Source organism: Oreochromis niloticus, linkage group LG10 (genome assembly GCF_001858045.2).
Source record: "Oreochromis niloticus isolate F11D_XX linkage group LG10, O_niloticus_UMD_NMBU, whole genome shotgun sequence".
NCBI lineage: Eukaryota > Metazoa > Chordata > Actinopteri > Cichliformes > Cichlidae > Oreochromis > Oreochromis niloticus.
In genome coordinates this window covers 16,855,382-16,876,882 of record NC_031975.2, presented here as the reverse complement: position 1 = coordinate 16,876,882, position 21,501 = coordinate 16,855,382, and the positions used below count along the sequence as shown (strand labels likewise).

The 21,501-nt window shown below is 38.0% G+C and overlaps 1 protein-coding gene across 2 annotated transcripts in view; it reads right to left on the bottom strand.

The window, feature by feature from the left end:
• Positions 1–21,501, bottom strand: part of LOC100703384 (replication protein A 70 kDa DNA-binding subunit) — a 41,977-nt gene that overhangs the window by 19,856 nt on the left and 620 nt on the right. For both annotated transcript variants that reach the window (XM_003457545.5, XM_013265596.3), the window contains exons 2-10: positions 21,446–21,493; positions 19,591–19,669; positions 19,308–19,416; positions 19,123–19,214; positions 18,933–19,031; positions 11,970–12,252; positions 8,833–8,935; positions 8,639–8,707; positions 4,289–4,481 (exon numbers count right to left, since the gene is read on the bottom strand). In XM_003457545.5, coding sequence (XP_003457593.1) covers positions 4,289–4,481; positions 8,639–8,707; positions 8,833–8,935; positions 11,970–12,252; positions 18,933–19,031; positions 19,123–19,214; positions 19,308–19,416; positions 19,591–19,669; positions 21,446–21,493 — 1,075 coding nt within the window. The remainder of the gene's footprint in view (positions 1–4,288; positions 4,482–8,638; positions 8,708–8,832; positions 8,936–11,969; positions 12,253–18,932; positions 19,032–19,122; positions 19,215–19,307; positions 19,417–19,590; positions 19,670–21,445; positions 21,494–21,501) is intronic.

Below are 21,501 nucleotides of genomic sequence, written 5' to 3'. Positions count from 1 at the left end.
GAAAATCATTTTACAACTCTATCTCTTGATAACAGGAAGACAATATCCTTACAGTCGGGTATGAAAAAGGGCGTTATGTGAAGAGCACCTCCTGAGATGTCTCTACACAGTGTAGAGTTTAAAAATGCCCCCTGGATATACTCTACATAATATGAAGTGTTATCACATCATAAGCAGTAAAGGCCCAACAGAGCACAGAGCTGACACCCCTCTGATATTGCCAAGTTACAGCAGAGTGACATAAATGTCATACCAGGCTGGCTAACACCCAGCACCACTTTCCAAATGACAACAAATACACTCATCCCTCTTTCAAGTTTCTTGTCATGTTCAAGGCCTAAACACTTCATTCAGGATTACTGCACTGAGGAGCAATGAGGAGCTCTAAGATAATAAAGAAAAGTTGATAAAAACAAAATATTCAAATACAGATTTCAGTTCGACTTGAGTCAACAATTGTGATGTTCCTTTACAAGGTGGAATCCAAAAGGTATGACTCCACCCATAAAAAGCATAAAGAAAACATGACTGAATATGGCAGATTTCTCCATCTAGATAGTCTTCTTAAGAAGCTCATCACAGTTTCCTCCTGCTATAACTGGAACACTCCCTGTAAGCTGTCTGTTTCAAAGTGCTGTAAACAGCCACATGATGGCATTCACCGTGGCATTCAGATCATTTGTTCCCTCAGATACATCAGAAAATGACAGAATTGTGCACTGATAGTCTAACCATGGAGGACAAACTGGTAGTGCACAAACATACTCCTGCTAATAAACCTGAAGTTAAATCTGAAGTACCTGGTACCTGAAGTGTACAATTTCCTGGTTGTGGCTAATAAAGCTGTTTGGCTTCTGGGTCAAAATCAAGCTCTCATCAACATGTAAATCAGGTACTATTTTGTGTCTTTGCGGTCATTGTCTCCAGCAGTGTATTTCATAAAGTAATTATCGTCTCACTGTGAAGAAACTGCTTGGTACCAGCATCTGCTCTGGTGTGTGTAGTCTGCTACATGTGCTGCAAACAGTACTGTAGTATTATAAAAATGCTGCTATGTGATGACACCACTGATAAATTACCCCAAATATCTTTTCCATGCATTAAATTCTGTAAAAACAACAAGCTGTCATATTAACAAGATCAGACATTTACATCATATCTCTGATGGGTGATTATAGGTATCAGACTGGCGTTGACTACCTGTCATAAGAAAACACAAATATTTATTTATTAAGCAAATAACAAACTAAATAAATGTTTTATACCAAAATCTAGACAAGTCAGAAATTAATCAAGCATGACATCCATCCATTTAAACTATTTTTTCTGTCCAGGAACGCAAGGAAATAACAGTAATTTGGCATTTTAATCAAAAAACAATCATGTGTACAATGGTTTTTTTTGTGTTTTTTATAAAAAAGCAAATGTGAAAATGCATGGATAACAACAATAATTATATTTTAGTATTAAAAACATCATTGGAATTAAAAGGTTTGTGCATAAAGGTGGATTAACCATTACTGAAAGATAAGAAATGATTTTTGGTAATTACAAATACTGTTTTTACTGTTTCACTATTACTATTTTGAATATTGCCATCTCTGAAAAGCCTCACTGCGGCTGACTGTTGCCATTTCACTTGAGATAAATTATGTTTATAACATTATTTATCTCCTTGTGTACGTGAACTAAAACACACCAAAAAATCTACGAGGGGGAGGGGCGGGGTGTCTGTAGCACATTTCATGGTCTCCTGAGGATTTACACATTTGTGTTCATGTATTTAACAAAGTAACAATACTGAATAACAACACCTTTTCTTCAGATCACTCATCTTGCCTTTCTGCCTTCTCTGCTAGCCTTTTTCTACACTCTCCCCTTCCTACCCATCCTCCCGGTATTTCTGTCAGTGCTCTCTCAGCCCTCCTTAATTCCATTATGATTGAGACGTCATCCACCTCTGAACTCCATTATCACCACAGGAACAGGCTGACAGTTCTCATTACCATGTTATAATCCCCTATTTAACAAAGGAGTAGCGTGAGAGGCAGTCGAGGGAGAGAGCGAATGGAGAGTCAACAGATGACACACAGGACATGTAACACTGCCCCTCAGTGACCAACGCAAACGCACTCCTACAGCTAAACTGTTCAGTGCATCTCTGAACTATTTAATGTGGTGCTGTGCTGGTAGTTTCCAATAATGTAACCATGTAATATTACTGTTCAGGATGTAAACCTACATGGAGCTTTCAATTGGTAGGGTACAGCCAGTTGCTTATATTTCTTTCTGACCATTAATTTCTTTTCCAATATAGTGTGTCTGGCACTTAAAAGACTTAACACGCCTGGTTCTGTGCTATCAGTCAGTTTTCTTACTTGCTCTGTTAGCCCATGACGCTACAACACTGGATTACTGTGCAATGCAAAAAAATCAAATCTTACACAGCGCACAGCTCTAGCATAAGACAAATGCAACAGACCTGAACTTTTCAACCCACAGAGGCCAGCAGAATAGGTTTCATCCAAACAGGATTTAGTGTGAAATTCCTCTTTAATCTTGTTTTAAAAATCTGTTTATTTTTAGCTTGCACAAAAAATGTATTGGAATAAATAAATAAAAACTAAGCAACAAAAACACCTGATTCCTGTGAGAATTACATCAAAAATCACAAACTAAAGTGAAGTCAGGCCAATACAAATCAAAAGTGAAAACTGATTTAAATTTGACAGATCTCCCCTTCAAGGTAGTGTCCTTGTACGTTTCTGGACTCCTTCCAGTTTGACTGCTATTTTGTTTTATTGTTAACTGAAGATCCTTGTTTGTACTTGTGCAGAGTACAAACATCAACTTCTGTGACGGTTTCACATTCAGAGCTCAGTCTCGGGGTACAAGTCGCAGATTAAACAAATAGTTTTTTTTATAGTTATTAGTGGAAGAAGACACCTAGTCTAGAGGGCATTCAGAGAAAATAAAGTTTGGAAAACAGTATATTTGTGCATATATACATATATATACATATATATATATTTTCTCCCTTTATGGGTGGAGTTGTCTCACTAATAAAAAGTAACAACACTACCAAATTACTGTCTCAAACCTAATCTTCATTTGGATCATCCCAACTTATCTGCCAAGAAGATAAAACTTACCTGTCAAGCACACTGTGCGGGAGCCACAACAAAACTTAATAAAAACAGCAGAATAAATGTAATCGTCTTCCTATGACTTCTCTTACAGTATGCCTGAATTAACCTTGATTTTAATCCTGCCATAACAAATTTTCCCAAGACATCTGGCTTACAACTGACACGAACGTGCCTGTCAAATAGATTCGTTTTTTTGTAGCATTTACACCTATGGCCTAATTGCTTGAGTCTAAACACTAGAAGCAGAAAATCATGTCTTGTCATGTCAACAACAGCCCATTTCTAAAAACCATAAAAGCCCATTCATTCTAATTTCACAAGTAATTTAAATTCACTTGTGACATACAGCAATTTCTCTTTCAAATTAAAAGTATAAACAAAATGGGTGGGCCAGGCCAGTTTAAATTGCAATCAGATAGTATGATACTCCATGGGCAAAAAACCCACTAACTGAACTGAAGTCATAAAGCCTTTATCTACATGATTTTTGATTTTAAAGACAAAAAAATTAATCCTAATTAAAAGAGTAATATTCATGAGGTTTTCCTGTTAATGGAGTCAATCTAATGTGGTACACAAGATAACATCACAGAGAAAAAAAAGGTAACAGATATTTCGTTTTAGGTAAAAATATGAAAATATTCTTTCATGAGAAATGTGTTGTATTCTTTGCCTGGATTGACTCACACAACAGTCACTGGTATGTTTTTTGTTTTTTGTTTTGGCTTCTGATTTGTAAAACATACACAAGCACAACACAGTTGCTGAATCACACTAAAGTTTCTATCTTTAACGCTCTGTTTAAGCAGTTGTTCCACAAAGTTTGAAGAGGCTGTGAGTCAGGTCATCATCAGAACACTCACTGCAGTCTGCCGATTGGTGTGACAAATTCCCATCTGGATGAGTTCATTAGTAATGTTTCTGAGCTGTGATTGCAAAAACTGAGCTTGTCAGATGCAGTTTGGTTTTGTGAGGCTTAAAAAAAACAGAAGAAGCAAGTAGTCACGTCTCCTGCTTTTGCCTTTTTTCTAACCATCCTTGACACTGAAGCTCTACCTGCTCACTCACTGTTAAGTTGTTCTTTTATCTGTTAAATTGGAGAAATGTATAAATAAAGTGTGATGAATGTTGTCTCTTACCAATGATAGCATCTTTGTCTCGATTTTCCAGCTCTGCGATGGGCACAAAGTCACAGTGCACTGTGGGGATGCTCTGATTGTCATCACATGGCACGATGGATGAGTGAGCGTGGAGGGTCATCTCGTAGTCGTTCTTCAGCGTGGTGTACTGTTTGTTGGCCGGCTTGAGTGTAGCCTTGGAGATGTAGTACACCTACCGAGAACATTAGATCAAAGTTGTTGACATCATAAAAATTTGACTTGAAAATCTGCAGTTTCCTGTACATTTAATGCAATTGATTGAGTGGGTCACCCATTTATTGATCGTGTAAAAGGAAATAATTATTAAAAGGCTGCTTGTGTTCAACGAAAAACCTAATAAGAGTGGAAAACCTTCAGGTCCAACTAAAATGTGGTGTCATATCAGCCCCATCAGTCCTCTAATTCACCAGAAAATGAGAAGCAGCTGAGAGCGAGGCTGCTAAACAGCATAATTTAAACTCAATCTGCGAGGCTCACTTCTTCATTTACTCTCCCCCCTCTCTTTCCGCCTCCCAGTTTGTCTCTGTGACTCTCTTCCTTTTCCTTCATTCTTCCCCCTCTGATTTACCCCACACAGAGATGGGAGCATGAAACCAATGTGATAAGCATTCTGGCTGCTCAGAGCCAGTCACACCCACTCACTGCTCTGTCAATACCCAGATCACGAAGAGACGATGGATTCGTTCCTTTATCTTTGGAGGGCAGAGGACACAAATTGGATATGAGCCTGTGTTGGGAGTCACTGCCAGTGGCTGATACCTGAGCCAATGTGACTACCAAAATGATAGCCAGGGTTAATTGAGTTATTAAGCTCTGTGGGCGGGACTAAAACACGCAAGCGCTTTACCATGTGTTCTACCTGTCAGGTAATCGGACAGGTAGACAAGACAGGAACAGGTGGCTGAGATGATTTCGACTGGTGTTTACTTAATCTTTCTAGAAAAAAAAATATTGTCAGTGATTATAGAACAAAGGAGTCTATGTGCAGCAGATTTATTTTTACTTGATTAAAAATGTTCTCAGTTCTTTGAGGTTTCTTCTAAAAAACAAAAAACTAAATTATATTTATATTACTTGCCAAAATGATTTGGATTCTTGAGACAGAATGTCTTCAATTATTTTTTTTACCCACAAAACATTTACAGGGCTGACATTTTTCTTTTTTGAAAGCGCAAAAATGTTTCCTTCTGTATTAAGTAGTGAGTTAAACAAAATTCTGTTGCAGATAAAATTCTTGGTGACTCCTATGTTCTGCAACGTACACTGAACGTAATAAATCAAACACACGCAAACGGAGGAGGTAACATCACATTTGCAGGGTGATGATACAATGAATATAATATATATACATGGAAATCAAAAGAATTAGGATTTATAATATGCTACGATCATTATAGAAAGATTTATCATTACAATGCAGCAGATACGTTTAACAGCACAAGGAAATCATTCACAGGTGGAGATACATATCAAAATATCCAAAAATTGGTACACAGATTCTTATAAGTGCTTTTTGATAAAGCCCATTAGTTATTTGAAAACTCAAGATGGTACACAATTTCATGTTAGCTGTCAAAAAAGGCAAGAAAACACAATATTTTTCCAAAGTAAACTAGAAATCCAATTTTGAATGATCTTGATGTCAAATCATACACAACTGAACACATAAAAGTCAACTATAGAAGGTTGAAATTACTCAGAAGTGGTTTTTTTAATAATTTGCAAATATGGGTGTAATGATAAACATCTCCTGGACCTATACACTCCTCACTGGTTACTCAATTCTCACCTATTACCACCAAAAATCTTGTTGTTTATAGTGCCTCGGGACTGAATAAGATACTGAGTCCCAAGTATCTCCTTACCCATCCATCCTGGATTGCATATGAGTGTTAAAAATGTGTTTGCAGATGCATATTAAAAGTGCTTGAGTGCTAGGTGAGTGTAATCTACAGTCATTCTCCACGGACTAAACCAGGAGACGTTAGAAGATGAACTAACAATAAATCTTGACAGTGTATTTTAACTACTTACATTAGTTAACCAAAGAAACAAACAGTTAGGCAGCACAGTGTTATATTAGCTGCCTCACAGTAAGGTTTTAGGTTTGCATCTATCCAAAGAGCTGTAGTTCACTGAAAGTGGCTTTTGGTGTGATGGTAATTCACTGAATCATACACGAATAAATTGGCACCGGATGACTGTTAAATGTCTGAACCTAGTCGTAAGCATACTATCAAAGAGGTAAAAGGGTAATTCCTCTGCTTGCATAGCACAGTGCAATTTTTATCGGTCCACTGGAGCTTCACTGTCAGTGTCTCATTGAAATTATTTTGTTTTACATGTGACGAAAAAAGGCCTGAAGAAGTTTTTTAAGTAAAGTGAAGTACAGAGCATATAAATCAAGAGTAAAATCTCAGAAATGTATTGGCTGAAATTGTGTAGTAATAATAATAGAAATAATAGCCAAACTGGAAATTTTTAAAATTCATAAAATTGAAGTGGCTAATGGGATTCCTCAGATTAATGGTTGCATAGAGACAATCATGGATATTTTGGCATTTGTATCCACTTTTGAAAGATTGTTTTACTTATCTGCAGCACTATTATATGAATCTGTCTCGCTGATCGTGTTTTTATGAATGTAGCCACTTGAAAGCAAGATGCAATGATTTAATAAAATTATTATAATTAATAAATAATTATTCCTTACAATCATTTAGAATTTTTATAACCATACTTAAATTTGATCAAATATCTTGTTTGATTTGCAGCCCTGCAGTAAGCCCAAAGGGCAGTGTCTGTGTCAGTTATGTAATTGCAGCTGGAGCTTGTAGGCATAGCATTTCTTTCTAATATGGATGCTTTCTGACACGGGTTTTGAACCAGGGCCCTCTGGTCAAAAGATGATCCTATTACTACATGATATTTCCAAGATTCTTTAAGACCATCTGGTTTGGCAGAGACACACATAAGCATCAGTGCTCGACTTTCTAGTATTCAATCATACATGCCCATTTGCACATTGAGGGGGGTGACTGGTTATTTTAATCATGCTCACCCTCTAAACTTGAAGTGAAGAGAGAGATTGCTTGTAGTGCAATGAAACTCAGTGTGACGAAAGCCTCTTTTATACCTAAATTACCACAGGATTTATCCACTAGACTGAATCTTTAAATGAAGGGTAAACCTTTGGGTATGTATTCGAGTAACTGTAGCCAAGTCAGTTTTTCAGAAGCAAGGATGAACAAGACAAAAGACTACACAAATCGTAAGCAACAGTGGATCAAGTAGATAAAGAAACATCTAGCAGTTCATCCTGTAAAAATATTAAAAGATTATTCATCTGCAGGAAAATGAACACAAATATTTAGCAGCCCCTAAGTTTTTCTTGAAATATGTTAGCTTCATGGGTATCTTTCATATAATATAGTAGTGCCATTCATGGGAGACAACACCGACAATAAAGCTTTATCTTATTATTAGAAAAAAAAGATACAGAGATAAATTGAAGAATGCTGATCAATCATATTAGCTTTTCACCCAAATAAATCCTGTTTTACTCCCAGTGTCGTACAGTCTACTCTCTTTATAAGAAGAGAAATAATGATTATGGTCACCAACAAAATTCCTGTACTAATACAGATATTTAGGTACTGTATAAAGATGGATAAAAATTCATACCAATCCTTTAATAATTTACAAGAACACACTTAAATCTGTAACGCCTGTATCAATTCCTTAAGCTCTGAGTGACAGACATTTATGTCAGCCCTAAAGCCTCTGGCTAAGAACATAAACAGCAAGGCTAACAGTTATTTCTGACACAATAATGGTAATGAGACACCCGAACCACAGCCAAACAATATCAAAATGGTGCATTTTAAATTTTCTTACACAAATTTCCAGCCTTACATATCCACATTGCTCAATATGTCTCAAACACACACGTATATATTTCAGCAAAAATGACTTAATGAGTCTCCCCTATAAAATCCAAAAGTCCTGCAGACATGAGAGGATTTTACAGAAGGATTTTATTAGGCAGTATTTCACCAATGTTGTTTGAGGAGCTGTGTGTGAATAGAAAATGAATACCTGAGACTTAAGCCGCAAGTAGTGTGTCAATTTTTACAGCCTTTAGAGATCGTCTTTCTTTTGTCAAAATGAGTATTCAGTCAGATTTATTGGCTCGAATGCAAGCGCAAACCTTTCTTTCCACTCTTGAGTCATAAAACTCTTAAAAACTTATAATTTTTGCCTGAAATTTCCAAGGAAGCACTTATCGCTTCAAGTGTGGATGGATACAGATGACTGGGATCTGCTCACCTTGCCTTGCTCCACTAGAGAGAAAAACTTGTCCACTTCCTTGTTGAAAGCAGTGATCCTGATTTCACCCTGTTGACAAGCACGTTTCTATTTAACACCATTTCATTGCACATAGAAGGCAAAAATCAGCCACGTGTGACCATGTTAAGATGCAACAGTCAGATTTAATAAGACCTCTCTACTCCTCTACTTACACTCTCATCCACTATCTCAAAGGAGAAGAGCTTGCCCTCTCCTCTGGAGTTACTCCACGTGCGAATGCTCGACTTGTTGGTGACTCTGGCTCTGATAGTCCACCTATGGAAAAAAAATAAAAATCAATCTGTATTAATCAGTGACTGATAAATCACTAATCATTCAAGACCTCCTAGAGCAATTTTGTTCTGTGACTATAAAACACAATTAACACTATTGTATATTATAAAAAGACTGATTGCTAGATAATTTTGTCTTTGGCAGTGATTGTACTAAAGCCTGGAGCCTGTCACAGCTCACATAGTGCGAGCGGCAGGGTACACCCTGGACAGGATGCCAGTCATATGTCAAAAAATATATCCTCTTAACACTTCATCAAAGTTATTTTAGATGACAAACCATAAAAAAAACTGACTTGTTGAGAACTCACTGGCCTTGGCACACTAACCACTTACCAAAGTATTGTCAATTGTTTGGTCGATATGCTCTCATCTGACCTGATAATTACTAAATCACCGGTCACTAAATCACCAGTGCTAATTTCATAAGGCAAAAAACCATTTATACCATTACAGAGCTGATCCATTTAAGTTAAGCTACTGTAGCTAGCCTGCATTATGATGTTCCACCAACTTCAATCTTTAATGCTTTAGGCTACAGCTACAGCTTCACTGGCTCCAGTGTCTGCTGGTAGCAGTAGGTTCACCTAGACCAAGCTCGATGTGAAACTTCCTCTTTGTTTGAATGGAAAAATTGCTCAGTCTGCTGGTATGATTTCACTTTAAAAAAAGAAGCACTCTTGTTTTAAGCACACAGCTCCACCAAGGTAGCTCACTTTCTGGGCAGTATTTACTTTTAAGGGAATAGTCTTGTAAGTTGCTCCTAATGCACTCATTAGACTGTGAATGTTAGATAGAAAGCACTTGTATAAAAAGTGCTTGAATGAATGAATGAGACGTTATAAGTGGAGAATTTTTGTCAAACAAAAATCCTTGGTTCATTAAAGCCCTGCACCTTGTAAATACACGAATCCCTTCCACCGTGTTCCATCATCAGATATTCATTATGCAAATACAAACAGGGCATTTAATATAAATACTTTGTTAAAAATAACAAATTACTGCAAATAAGTTGTCTTTAACAGCACAGCTGTGTGAAACTTAACTAAAGGAACGAGTCTAAAGGTCAAACAGTAAATAATGCTGCAGACACTTTAAAAAGCCTCCTTTTTTGTTAATGAGCATTCCAGCTCAGCACACATCAGTCACCAATGTGTAACACAACTGCACAAAAAGAACAATTTCCTAGGAAATTGAATGAGTGTCTTCACAGTCTTTTTAAAGTTCAGTGAAAGGGAAAAATAAAGCATCTCACAACTTTCTTTTCAAAGAGTGAACTGGTTGTTGCACATCTGCCAAGTCCTGGATGTGCTTCTTGTTCTGTTTTTAACAACAGCCAACCATGCTCTGCACTTTATGAAGCAGGATTCTTTTTGACTGCATTGATAATTTTGCAGTGGAGGATATTCATACTATAACTTTGCCTGCAATTAAATCCCCTATCATAAGAGCAGCTGCTGGCCTCGAGTGAACCCTATTTCCTGCTCAGTATGGATAAGACTGCTACACCAAGGTTTATGGCAGTCAAAAGCCAATTATAGTCTGCTCTAGATGCTTTTACTTAACAACACCAGAATGGGATGGGGAAAGCCATGCGAACAGCCATAAAAGACCTTGCGCACATAGAAAGCATCACTATATAATCCACCGCATGTAACACTGTGTCACACAACGACAACAAACCTCCACTTTTAATCTCACCCAAATGTTCATAGAAGGACTACAGCTGCTGAAGTCATCTGTTTTACTCACTGTAGGTACTCCCCAACTTCAAAGTAGGAACAGTCATCAGTTTATTACAACACCTAGAGGCACAGTTATCTTTACAGCTTGCAATTTCAAACAGTGCTACGTTATCAGTGCCCAAACACAGAGAGAGTTGACAGGGTGCCTTCACTACAATCTGGGCAACTAGAGCTTGTTATGCTGTGCTCTTGTCTTTTTGTAGCTAACTTTAAGGTCAGAGACAGAGACTTATGCCTAATGAAACGATAAGAAACATGAGGGTGGGAGGGGTGCAGTAAAATGGAACCCTGGAGGTGAAACTGTAAGAGGGAAGGAAAAGGGAAAAAACGTGGTTAGCCAAATCCCCACCGGGCCAAATAACAAAATCAAAACCTCAGCAGCAGACCATAAAGACCCAGCAGTACCTGCTGCAAAAGTGTCCGTTTCCAAGGCAAGATCGGTCATTTCATTTCATTTCCATGCAAATGGGTTGTATAACACATGCACACTCAAATTCACACAGCCACACACATTGTGAGTGAAAAAAAAATGAATGCTCATACATGCATGCGTCAACACATGCCCCAAAGTGCTACCAAGAAATGGTAGCAAGCGGGGAAGCAGAGTCACAGCGTGAGAGAAAGTAGTTTAGCTGATGAGCAGAAAAGCAACAAAATCAAAGTGAAATCATAAACATATACAGCTTAAAGTTTGTTTGGAAATTAGGAAGAAATATGGGCAAGTCAGATTCAACTTCACAACTTTACAATGATCTGCTACAGAACTTAACTCACATACAGTACATGCATGTGAAGGGTGTCTAATGTAAGGTACAAGTGGCCACTAAAAGGTCCAATCCTGCCCACAGCAACATATCCAAATTGTTCATTTTTTCTGACCCAGATGTTTGATTTATCTGTTTTATATCCTTCTGAGTTACAACAACACTATCCACCGCCTGCCACAATACACCAAAGTAAGATGGTTAAACTACAGAGACATGTCAGCACGTCTCTTTAAGTTCCAACAGTTCTGTTTCTTTGTAATGACACACGACTGAATGTGGAAATAAATACAAAACCGGACAGTTAAAATTGAATGTCTCACAGTGTAAGGGTTCGTCTTTACACTAAAATAATTAGAAAACATTTGGTTGTCTTTATTTTTTTTAAAGTCACTGTCTCCTAGGTCTGACCAACTTAAAATACATTTGAGCTGCATGCTAAAATGAGTCTTAGACCTCTGATGTATATAAAAGTGAGCAAATTTAGACCAAGATAACTTGCACTTACTTGCTTTGGTAGGGGTTGAGGCTTGCAATAGGAATCACTTTTGCTGAAGAACCCGGAGAAGCGCTGTTGGCCTTCATGGGCGAAGCTTTCATGGGTGAAACCTTCACGGTTAAGCCCTTACTGGGTGATGCTTTTATAGCCGAGGCCTTCATGGGAGAAGCTTTCATGGGAGAAGCTTTCATGGGAGAAGCTTTCATGGGAGAAGCTTTCATGGGAGAAGCTTTCATGGGAGAAGCTTTCATGGGTGCTTGTCCCGTAAAACTTCCTCCTCTGCCTCGGGGAGCTGAAACACAAAGAGAGATACTTAAAAGAGTGTTGCACATTAACAACATGGTAATTTAATATTGCTGAAAGAGATCATCAACAATCTTGAAAATGGATTCACCACAAAAGCCATTTTCAAACTGAAATGGCAAACACTGGCTGGTTCAAACTTCTGAAATGGGAAGACTTGCTGATTTTCTCAGTGTTATTTTACTGTCGATTTACAGGTTTGAGACTTGGACTATTAACGTAGGTAGCACGATCCCACATCCTTGCAAGCACCGGTGAGACTACCAAACATTAGTTTGCTTTCTATTTAATACCTGCATAAGTTATGTCTCTTATGTTCCAAAAGTAGCTTGTTAATAGTTTTTCATTAACTCTATCGAAGCTCCAACCGCTGTGAGGTATTTATTAGCCCAACTTCAGTGGTAGAGCACCTGCCAGTTTGCTATTAGGCAATACAATCTGAAACACGCTGCCAAAAATTTCAGCTGGTATTAAACATTAGTGGTAGTACTATCATCTGATCTGTGAGCAGCTGCCAAAATAATAAAACGCCTGAAAAAGTTAAACTCTCCCAACAGAGATGCATGTTCAGAGTTACTTAATTCCCTGTTAACATCAGTTTGTGCCAATTAATAAAAAAATTTTTCTTCTTCGGGTAAGGCTGCCAATCAATTATTCATTTCATAATTACTATATCTGTACGTGCCTTTCAGTCATAGGAGAAAGAATAATTAGAATTAGTTATCAGACTATCGGTCTCATGGCCAAGAAAGCAAACATACTTGCCTTAATTATGTTCATGCGCCATGACTATTTTTTTAACTTAGACTGAGTCAAAGACAGAGCAGTTATTCTAGATCAGTAGGAGAGAATATGGGAGGTTAATAATCAATGATTGCCTATTTCTCGTCCTGTGTAATGCTCAACAGAACATAAAATTTATCTACTTCAACCACTGAATGCTAAAATTGTCAGAAAATATCAATATGAAGGCTAATGTGTAATTACTCAAGCTGAGAGTGATTCAATAGCATAATATGTAATTTATGGAATTTAATTTTGCAATGTTGATCTTATTTCTGTCTTTGTTAGGTGCATGCTCAACTCAGGACTAATTTAACTACCTCACATAGAAATAAATCAACACAACTGTATTTTTTTAACTTAAGATGAAGTTTTCTTTGTATAAAATAAAAAAAACTCCTCAAGTTTTGTGTTCTTCTTTGCAAGATACAACAGTTTGGACCAGCCCACAGACTCATAAGGTGCTATCTCACCTCCCACAATGAAGTAGCATCAGCCCCATCAGTATGATTCAACCCAAACACTTATCTGCTGACACAATATTTTTTATGCAATGGCTTCTTTTGGCAGGAATAACATGCCATATTGAGCAGCAGTATTTTTTGGAAAGGAGGGTGTGCGGGGATTTTCAGGGATAAAGCGAATCAGGTCCACCGAGACCACTCCCTCTGATTTAAGCTCCGGTTGTAAAGCACAACAAATATGCACCTCGATGATACCCTCCTTTCTGTGTGTGTGTGCACCTCATGATCAAATTCCTTGGGGAAATTCACAGATTGAACAGCTATTTTCAGCCGAGGGGTAATTAACATCAATATTCATACACACGCTATCTGGATGGAGAGTTAGGAAGAGGGAACTGGTGGCGAAGAGAAGATGGGGAGATGATAGGTGGTGGGAATCGGGAATGGACTGAAAAACAGCAAAGAGGGGGCAGAGCTTTATCAAGGATGCTCATTTTCTGTGGTTTAGATCAATGCAGGCTTCTAATATGTATGCCAATACCATATTCGACAGCTCCTGTTGTTAAAGAGTGGACTGTGATGAGTATACACTACGAGGGGAATATACAGTACGGATGAAAAGGAAATAATAATAACAAAAAAAGAGAACGTGAATGAGAAAGAATGAAAACGTGTGTGTGTGTGTTCATCAGAGTGAGGGCAAAAGGGAAAGAGTTGTGTGGGGGAAAAAAGAAACCTACAGAGAATGGTTAGTGATGAATTATGGATATTATTTTAACCGCACTTTAGTGAGTGCAGATATCTTTTTGGAATTTAAATATCATCTACGAAGCAGTTTGAGAAGACTCTATTTCAAGAGATAGCTGCTGATGAATATTTAAATGGGAACACAGAACTACCTGTGACAACTGTGTTGTGGCCTCTGACTTCACACCTACTGCTGTTTTTTGTTTTTTATCTGTTCTGTTCTGTTAAAGTGAGAGAGGACTACGAACCTAAAAGGTGCTCTCAAACTACTAGACGCTCAAAACATTTAAAATAAATGCCACAAAATCTTCAAAAGGAAAAGTCTTTCTAACAGCATCCTCCTACTCCCAAGGTGTCAAAGGTCAGGAGTCTCTACGGAGCACAATGCCTACAGCAGCTTTCCATTCAGCCAATTACTGTACGCTTCCTCCAGTTTCTCACTCCTCTGTCCTCTCTGTCCTCTGGTCTGTGATTTTAGAACTGATCTTAGGTTTGCATCATCAAATATGTTCCAGTTCTTAAATGGATAACATGCATGTTAAGTTTTTGTATTTGGGCTCATTCAGGAGAAATGTATGTCCTATAAAGCTGCACAGTGAATTATTGTTTGGCCCAACCATTAATAAACTTCACTGCGACATCCTTTTCTATTGTTTTAGTAATGGGTTTTGTTTCATTATGTGCTAATGCAGTGGTGTCAAACGTAAGGCCTGGGGGCCAGAATTGTCCCACCAAAGACTTCATTCTGACCCACATGAAAGTTGTCCTCTATCAACTAAAGAAATTTCCTTTTTTATAGTGGGTCCACAGTAAAGACATTTTCTGAGAATTAAGAAAAACAGTCTAGGCATGGAGCTATTAGAACTTTTTCTGTAATTTTAACAATTTATCATGTCGTTTCACTGGTTCAGCCCACTTGTGTTCAAAGTGTAGTGTATGTGGCTCATAATGTAAAATGAGTCTGACATCCCTGCTCTAATGTATGAATATATCTACATATATATCTACATAAAGCACCAGAGCAGCAGTCGTAGAGTTTCAGTTAATACCTCTAAAATGTTTATTTTAATATTTCTTAACCTTACGTCTACATGGGTGGTAGCCATCTCATGAAAATGGTGTAAGAGTTAAAGAGGATGTGCTGTTTGGAAAATACATATCCTACATCTTTGTGTCTCTTCCCTGCATCTTAGGCTTCTCTGCCAATAGGCTCCCTGCTGCACGGAGCTACAGTACAAGAAAGAGACATAATTGAAAGAAGTAATGAGCCAAGTTAGCCAAATGGAGGCACCCAGGGAGTCAGTATGTTGCTCAAAGACTGGGACGTCTGCACAGAGGTTTGAATCAAAACCCTCAAATATAACAACAGCCCCCTGAGTCATTACATAACCCAAAGCTCAATGGAAATGCTTGATTTGTGGCATTTAGCAGTCTTGGAAAAGCTCAAAAATATATCGACTTAGTAAGAATGCAATTTAGAAAAATAATGGAACAATCAATCACTAAGTCGCATTCAGAAGGAGAAAAGGCTTGAGACTTTATGCACAAGACCCCTTCATCAACAGAACAATTAAACAGAGGAGCAGTTTTCATCTATCAGGTTGGATCTCTGAAGCAACACAGATCAAAGGATGTAATGAGGAAAGGAGTCTGATAAACTAGTTAATGCGGAGCCTCGTCTTTGCTGAGTCAAATTAGTTGACTTCTCTCTCAACCCCCCCGCGCCGATTCTCCGTGTACATCGCTACAACAGGATTCAGTCCACAACACAATATTCATGAAGCCATGAACTGGAGGAGCCACCGGCCCACACAAGCTCCCTCAGTCACAACACGAGCACACAGACACACACCTACACATGCACAAACACGCGCAATATACTAAGCACTCATTATCCACCCACATGCCTACATCCTCCACCGAGGAGGACTATCGGGTATGTTTCTGCCACATAACAAAATCAATGTCAATGCTAAGCGTAGTTGGTGGTGGTATAAAACAAGTGAGTGAAACAAAGGCTAAGCTAATAAAAGCAGATCCAATAAAACGCAGACTACTTTAGGCATGATACATGGCAACAGCTACTGTGGCAGGAAAGCGAGTATCATTTGGGGCTCCTAAAATGTTACAAAACTCTGGTTGGTGGTAAAATAGAGGAAGAAGTGAGTTATGGACTCCCCCAGTGGCCAGTGGGCAACAAGATAGTTTGCCGCTCTGATGGCTGAGCTGTAAATATGATTTAAGTACCCAACGTGTTATGAAAAAAGGTACTTAGACTAAAGCGACTTCAGTCTACCATTCATTTAGCATTTCCTGTGGCTACCACAGTGTGCCTTATGATCCTGCTTTATCTAGTTCTTAACCCACCCCCAGACTACAGCCTTTGAACACTGAACTGCTGTGAATATCAAAGGGATGGACATCAGGATGTACTGTTTGGTTAGCAATGTCTTTCCAAGTCTCTGTTCTCCACCAAATTATAGCTGCAGTTTGGGGTGAAAACAGTGAGAAGACTGCAAATCAACTGTCAGCAGCATTTGCTTAAAGGGTGCTTGGCTCCCTCTGTTGGCAAGATTAGGTTTTATTAAGAAATAATATTCTAATTGTTCCTGAAATAACAGGACCAAACATTGTATGTTTAAGCTAAAACAAAACCCTCCCTGGTTCCCTGTTAATATTATGCACACATGATTAGGTGCTCTATAGCACTACAATATATGAATACGGCTAAATGAGGACTTGTTTAAATCAGTGAGGTAATTAAATACTGTAATCTGCAAAGCAAGTAATGATATCCATAATCCAAGAGCAGGAAAACCTCAGGCCTTGGCACACTTTGACACCACCTACATATATAATGTTAGAGACCAAGCACAATCCCTCGTATGGCAGTGGCCTCCTCCAGCCAGACACTGCACCCCACTGCTTGGTACTGACACCAGGAACACTGAAAAGGGCCTAAGGCATTAACCAATCATGTTGAGCAATTGCTGGATTCACCAGAACAAGCCCAAACCACAAAGGCCCCAAACCACAACCCAGTGGTGTCCTGCCAAACACCACATGATGCCACCAGAGCTTTTTACACAGCATGACAGGATCATACACTATATATAGCAGGCGGTCTTAATGTTGTGGCTCGTTGGATCATGTTTTTGGTCTTACTATTAATAGCTTCATCCTGATCCTGATTCTGAAAGCAAAGCTTTTACTGCTGTTGTTTCCCGAATGTGAGGGCAGTACACACACAAATAGCAGATCGAGTCACTTTGACGGAAGAAATAGATAACAAGTAGCGATAAAGTTAAACATGGCTGTACAGTACTGTGCAAAAGTCTTGAGTCACTCCTCATTTCTTTATATTCTGCTAAAAAAATGGGACATAGCTGCAGCAACTTTTTTGAAAGATGTGCAAACTCGCTTAATTCTGTTTTTTCGAGAGTTAACAGACAGAGTTCTCACATCTTTTAAAATGTGTTAAATCTTAGGCAAGTTTTCTAATAATTCCTTTAAGAAGTCTTCAGGAATAGTTCTGCAGGCTTCTTGAAGGAACACCGTGTTTTACAGATGGCTGTATACACTCAGTGTTGTACCTTTCTTCTGACCTCCCCCATAAATATTGATGACTTAACCAAAAATGTCCAATTTGTATTCCATAAGATCTGTTGGCATATATTTTCAGTCCAGTTCTTATTTAATTTAGCATACCTCAGCCTATACTCCCTGTTTACCTTCCTTAAGAATGGCTTCCTTGACAGCCACCCTTCCACTGAGACCATTTCTGATGAGGCTTCAGTGAACAGTAGACGGATCAAATGAAGGGCCAGATGCAACTTTTGGTCTTTGTTGGATTTCTTTTTCTATTTCTGAAGGACATGACTTTCAGATTCTGTTCATCTGCTGTAGATAGTTTTTTAGTTTTGCTGCTTTTTCTTTTGTCCAACACAGTTTTGTTACATTTTTTTAAGGACACCACGCTGAGATATGCCAGCAGGTCTTTGGGAATCACCTACTCATGCAAAAATACCACTTTACGCATCTCAAACTTTGGTATTTTTGGGGGGGATTCAACTACAAATACTAATTCAAATTGTTTCTTTGCTAAGTTGCCTGTCATGTGCAGACGCAAAACTGGTTCATATATTGAGCTTGTCTTATCTTATCTTATCTTATCTTATCTTAAGTTGCTGTTTTATGCTTGAATGATTGATAGGTCTGTGTAAGTTGCTCAAAAAACCATTCCTCTGAAAATGGTCAGCTACAAGGACTGACTGAAAAATTAGTGAAAATGCAGACAACACCCAAAGGAAAAAAACACGAGAACTATTGCTCAAGACCACTAGAGAAACCACTAAAGAAAATCTGGCTGCTTGGAGGCAAAATATGAAGAGATGAGGGGTTCCTCAAAGCATCTGCACAGTGCTGCATATCATATAATTAATGGCACATATTGTAAATGAATAAGTACACGCACTTTTTCTTCAGGTTCTCAAAAGCCATTGTTTTGCATTATAAGCGATTTATTTTGATATAGTGAGATATAAATTAGTGCTGATGTCAACACTATGAAAATGTGCTTCTGCCACACAAGTGACTAAATAACAAGCAGGAAATGGCAGCAGCATTATCTTATATTATCATGATTCATATACAAAGTGTTTGACAACAAACTCACAGAAGTAGTTCCTATAGGAGGGTCCAGGCACGGCAGCAGACGGAGGGGACTCTGGAACATAGGTACTTGATGACACCTTCTGTGGAGATGACATCTTACCTAAAAGTGGAACAAACACCATGAGGGGCCTCCAGAGGCTGTTTATTACAGTTTCTTACCTTCATCCATGCACACTTTAAAAGTACTATACCATCTGTATTATAAGGAGTGGGATTTCCAATCTTTCCCCCAGCTTCCTCTGCTGACTTTAATATATCCATGTCCATAACAACAACCACACGCCTGGAACAAAAAAATAGGGCAAAGTGAAAATTATACCAAATGGGAAAACATGAGTAAACAAAAGAAGAAAGGAAATAAAGGGTCAACACATACCTGCCATCAGCCAAAGTGTTGTTGACGGTCTTTTTCAACAAACACACGCAGTTTGGTACCAGGAGGTTCTCGTCAGATAAATAGTTTAACTGGGTAGCAAGCAGGCAAGCTAGACACAAAAATACACAGAAACTTTCATCTATAATTTCTAGAAAAAGAACTATCACAGATTAACTGGCTATATCTCAGTATTTAAGACCTGTACAATATCTTCGACTTTTATTTCCGGTGTCACTTCCAAATTTAAAAGTTGTTGTTTTTTTCACTACTGAAGGACACTCACAAGTCAGAGAGTGCTGGCCATCACTCATCATAAGTCGGAATCTGGGTGGGCCTGAGGCATTACTGATCTGACGGATGTTCTGACAAACAGAGAGGGAAGGAAAGACTTCAAAATCAAAACAACAAAAGGTCCCAAGATATATTAATAGAAATCATTAAACCTCTCTGTTTACACATGACAGCAAAGAAGCAATAAAATCAATTATAACAAGCAGACATTTATTTACACAGCCCTTTCCCTCGAATATCTCCACAGAGATAGCAGATGAGTCAGGACCTAAGGATGCCACTGCCTCATCTGTAAGCTCTGAGTGAAGAAGGGAAATGTTTAACTAGCTAGCCTAGCTCAGAAGTTATCAAACGTTCTAATCACAAAACAGGTACAGTGGACACCTGTGTTTGATGTGTGTTTCTTTAACACACAAGTACATGCATAACACAGACTGATGAAAAGAAATGCATTTTGTCTGCATGTGCTGATTGTACTGTTTTAGTGAGTAGGAGAGGTGAGAGGAGGAGAGAACAGGAGAGAGCAGAGGACAGATGAGATGCTAAAAGATCTGCTGTAGAGGTGATGAAGAGGAGATTATCACATGAGAGAGAGTTAACACTCTTTGCCTCAGATCAAGATGAGCCCGTCATACAATGAAATCAGAAGATGAGATGCGAGCTCATTCATTTTACAAATTTAACTAAGAATTGACAAAATACAGAGCGTAACAAAAAGAATCATCTGATTTTTAAAGGTTATCTTTTATAAAGTAATGGAAATAGAAGTTTGCAGTAAGTAAAAAAAAAAACATGGCTGTACATAAAATTTTACATACAAAACTTTCACTGTTGACAAGTACTCAATGTGTCCCCCTCTGGATGCAAGACATATGTCCATACAACATATGCCTTGCTGAGTTAAACTCGTCTCATACTTTTGTGAGCGTGTCTGTAGTCACTGCTACCTACCAGCAACCACATGAAACTCACAAATCTCCTCTCTCTAACAGTATGTGGCTGTGGAATTAAAGCACTTTGAAATCAGATGGTCCTTGTTGATACATACTGTACAATCTAGCTTATGTCTCCATCTGCAATGGCAAAGCTGTTTCAAGTTCACAATGACATCCCTGGATCATTCCATCTCCAAACACCGTGAGCCTTCTGTTTGACTATGTCACGTTTGCATAAAGATTTTATGATCTGACATTTGGACATTTATAATGATTAGAGAGATATTTTACCTTCAAATACTTTTCAAGATAATGAAAATGGTCTGTCGACCCATTTGACATTTTGGCAACTGAGTAAATGTCTGAACATGAAGATCTCAACGACTATTAAAGATAAAACCACAAAATTTTCACTGGCATACTCACCATAAAACTGAATCAGACTAATATTGTTGTAATTTGGTGCTATATAAATGAAATTAAATTGAACTGAATAAATCATAAAATGTCAGACTATTGGCTAGTTAAACTAAAAAATAAATAAAACACTCTAACAAGAAAAGTTTGCATTGCAAAGACAACTAGTGACAATTTCTGAATGATATATAGTTGTATTTAACCATAATGCAAAATAATACACATAGAATACTTTTTAAACATGAAACTTTTAGTCACAAAATTGAGAAAAATGCTGTTTTTATTCTGTGCTTGTGCTTGAATGTTAAGTCAAGTTGTACTGCAAAAGGAAAAATATAAGTAGTCTAAAACTAGAACTAAATTCTTCAGTTTCCAGGTGGTATTGTAATTATAACTCATATATACTCACATATACTCTGTACTTATGCTATAATAGAGCCTTCTATGCATATCATGCAATTTGAAATACAAGTGGGTTTCCATAGAGCCACTCACCAGCAGCTGCAGCACGGGCTTGTCCACATCTAAGCCTTTGCAGAGGGCCTAGACAT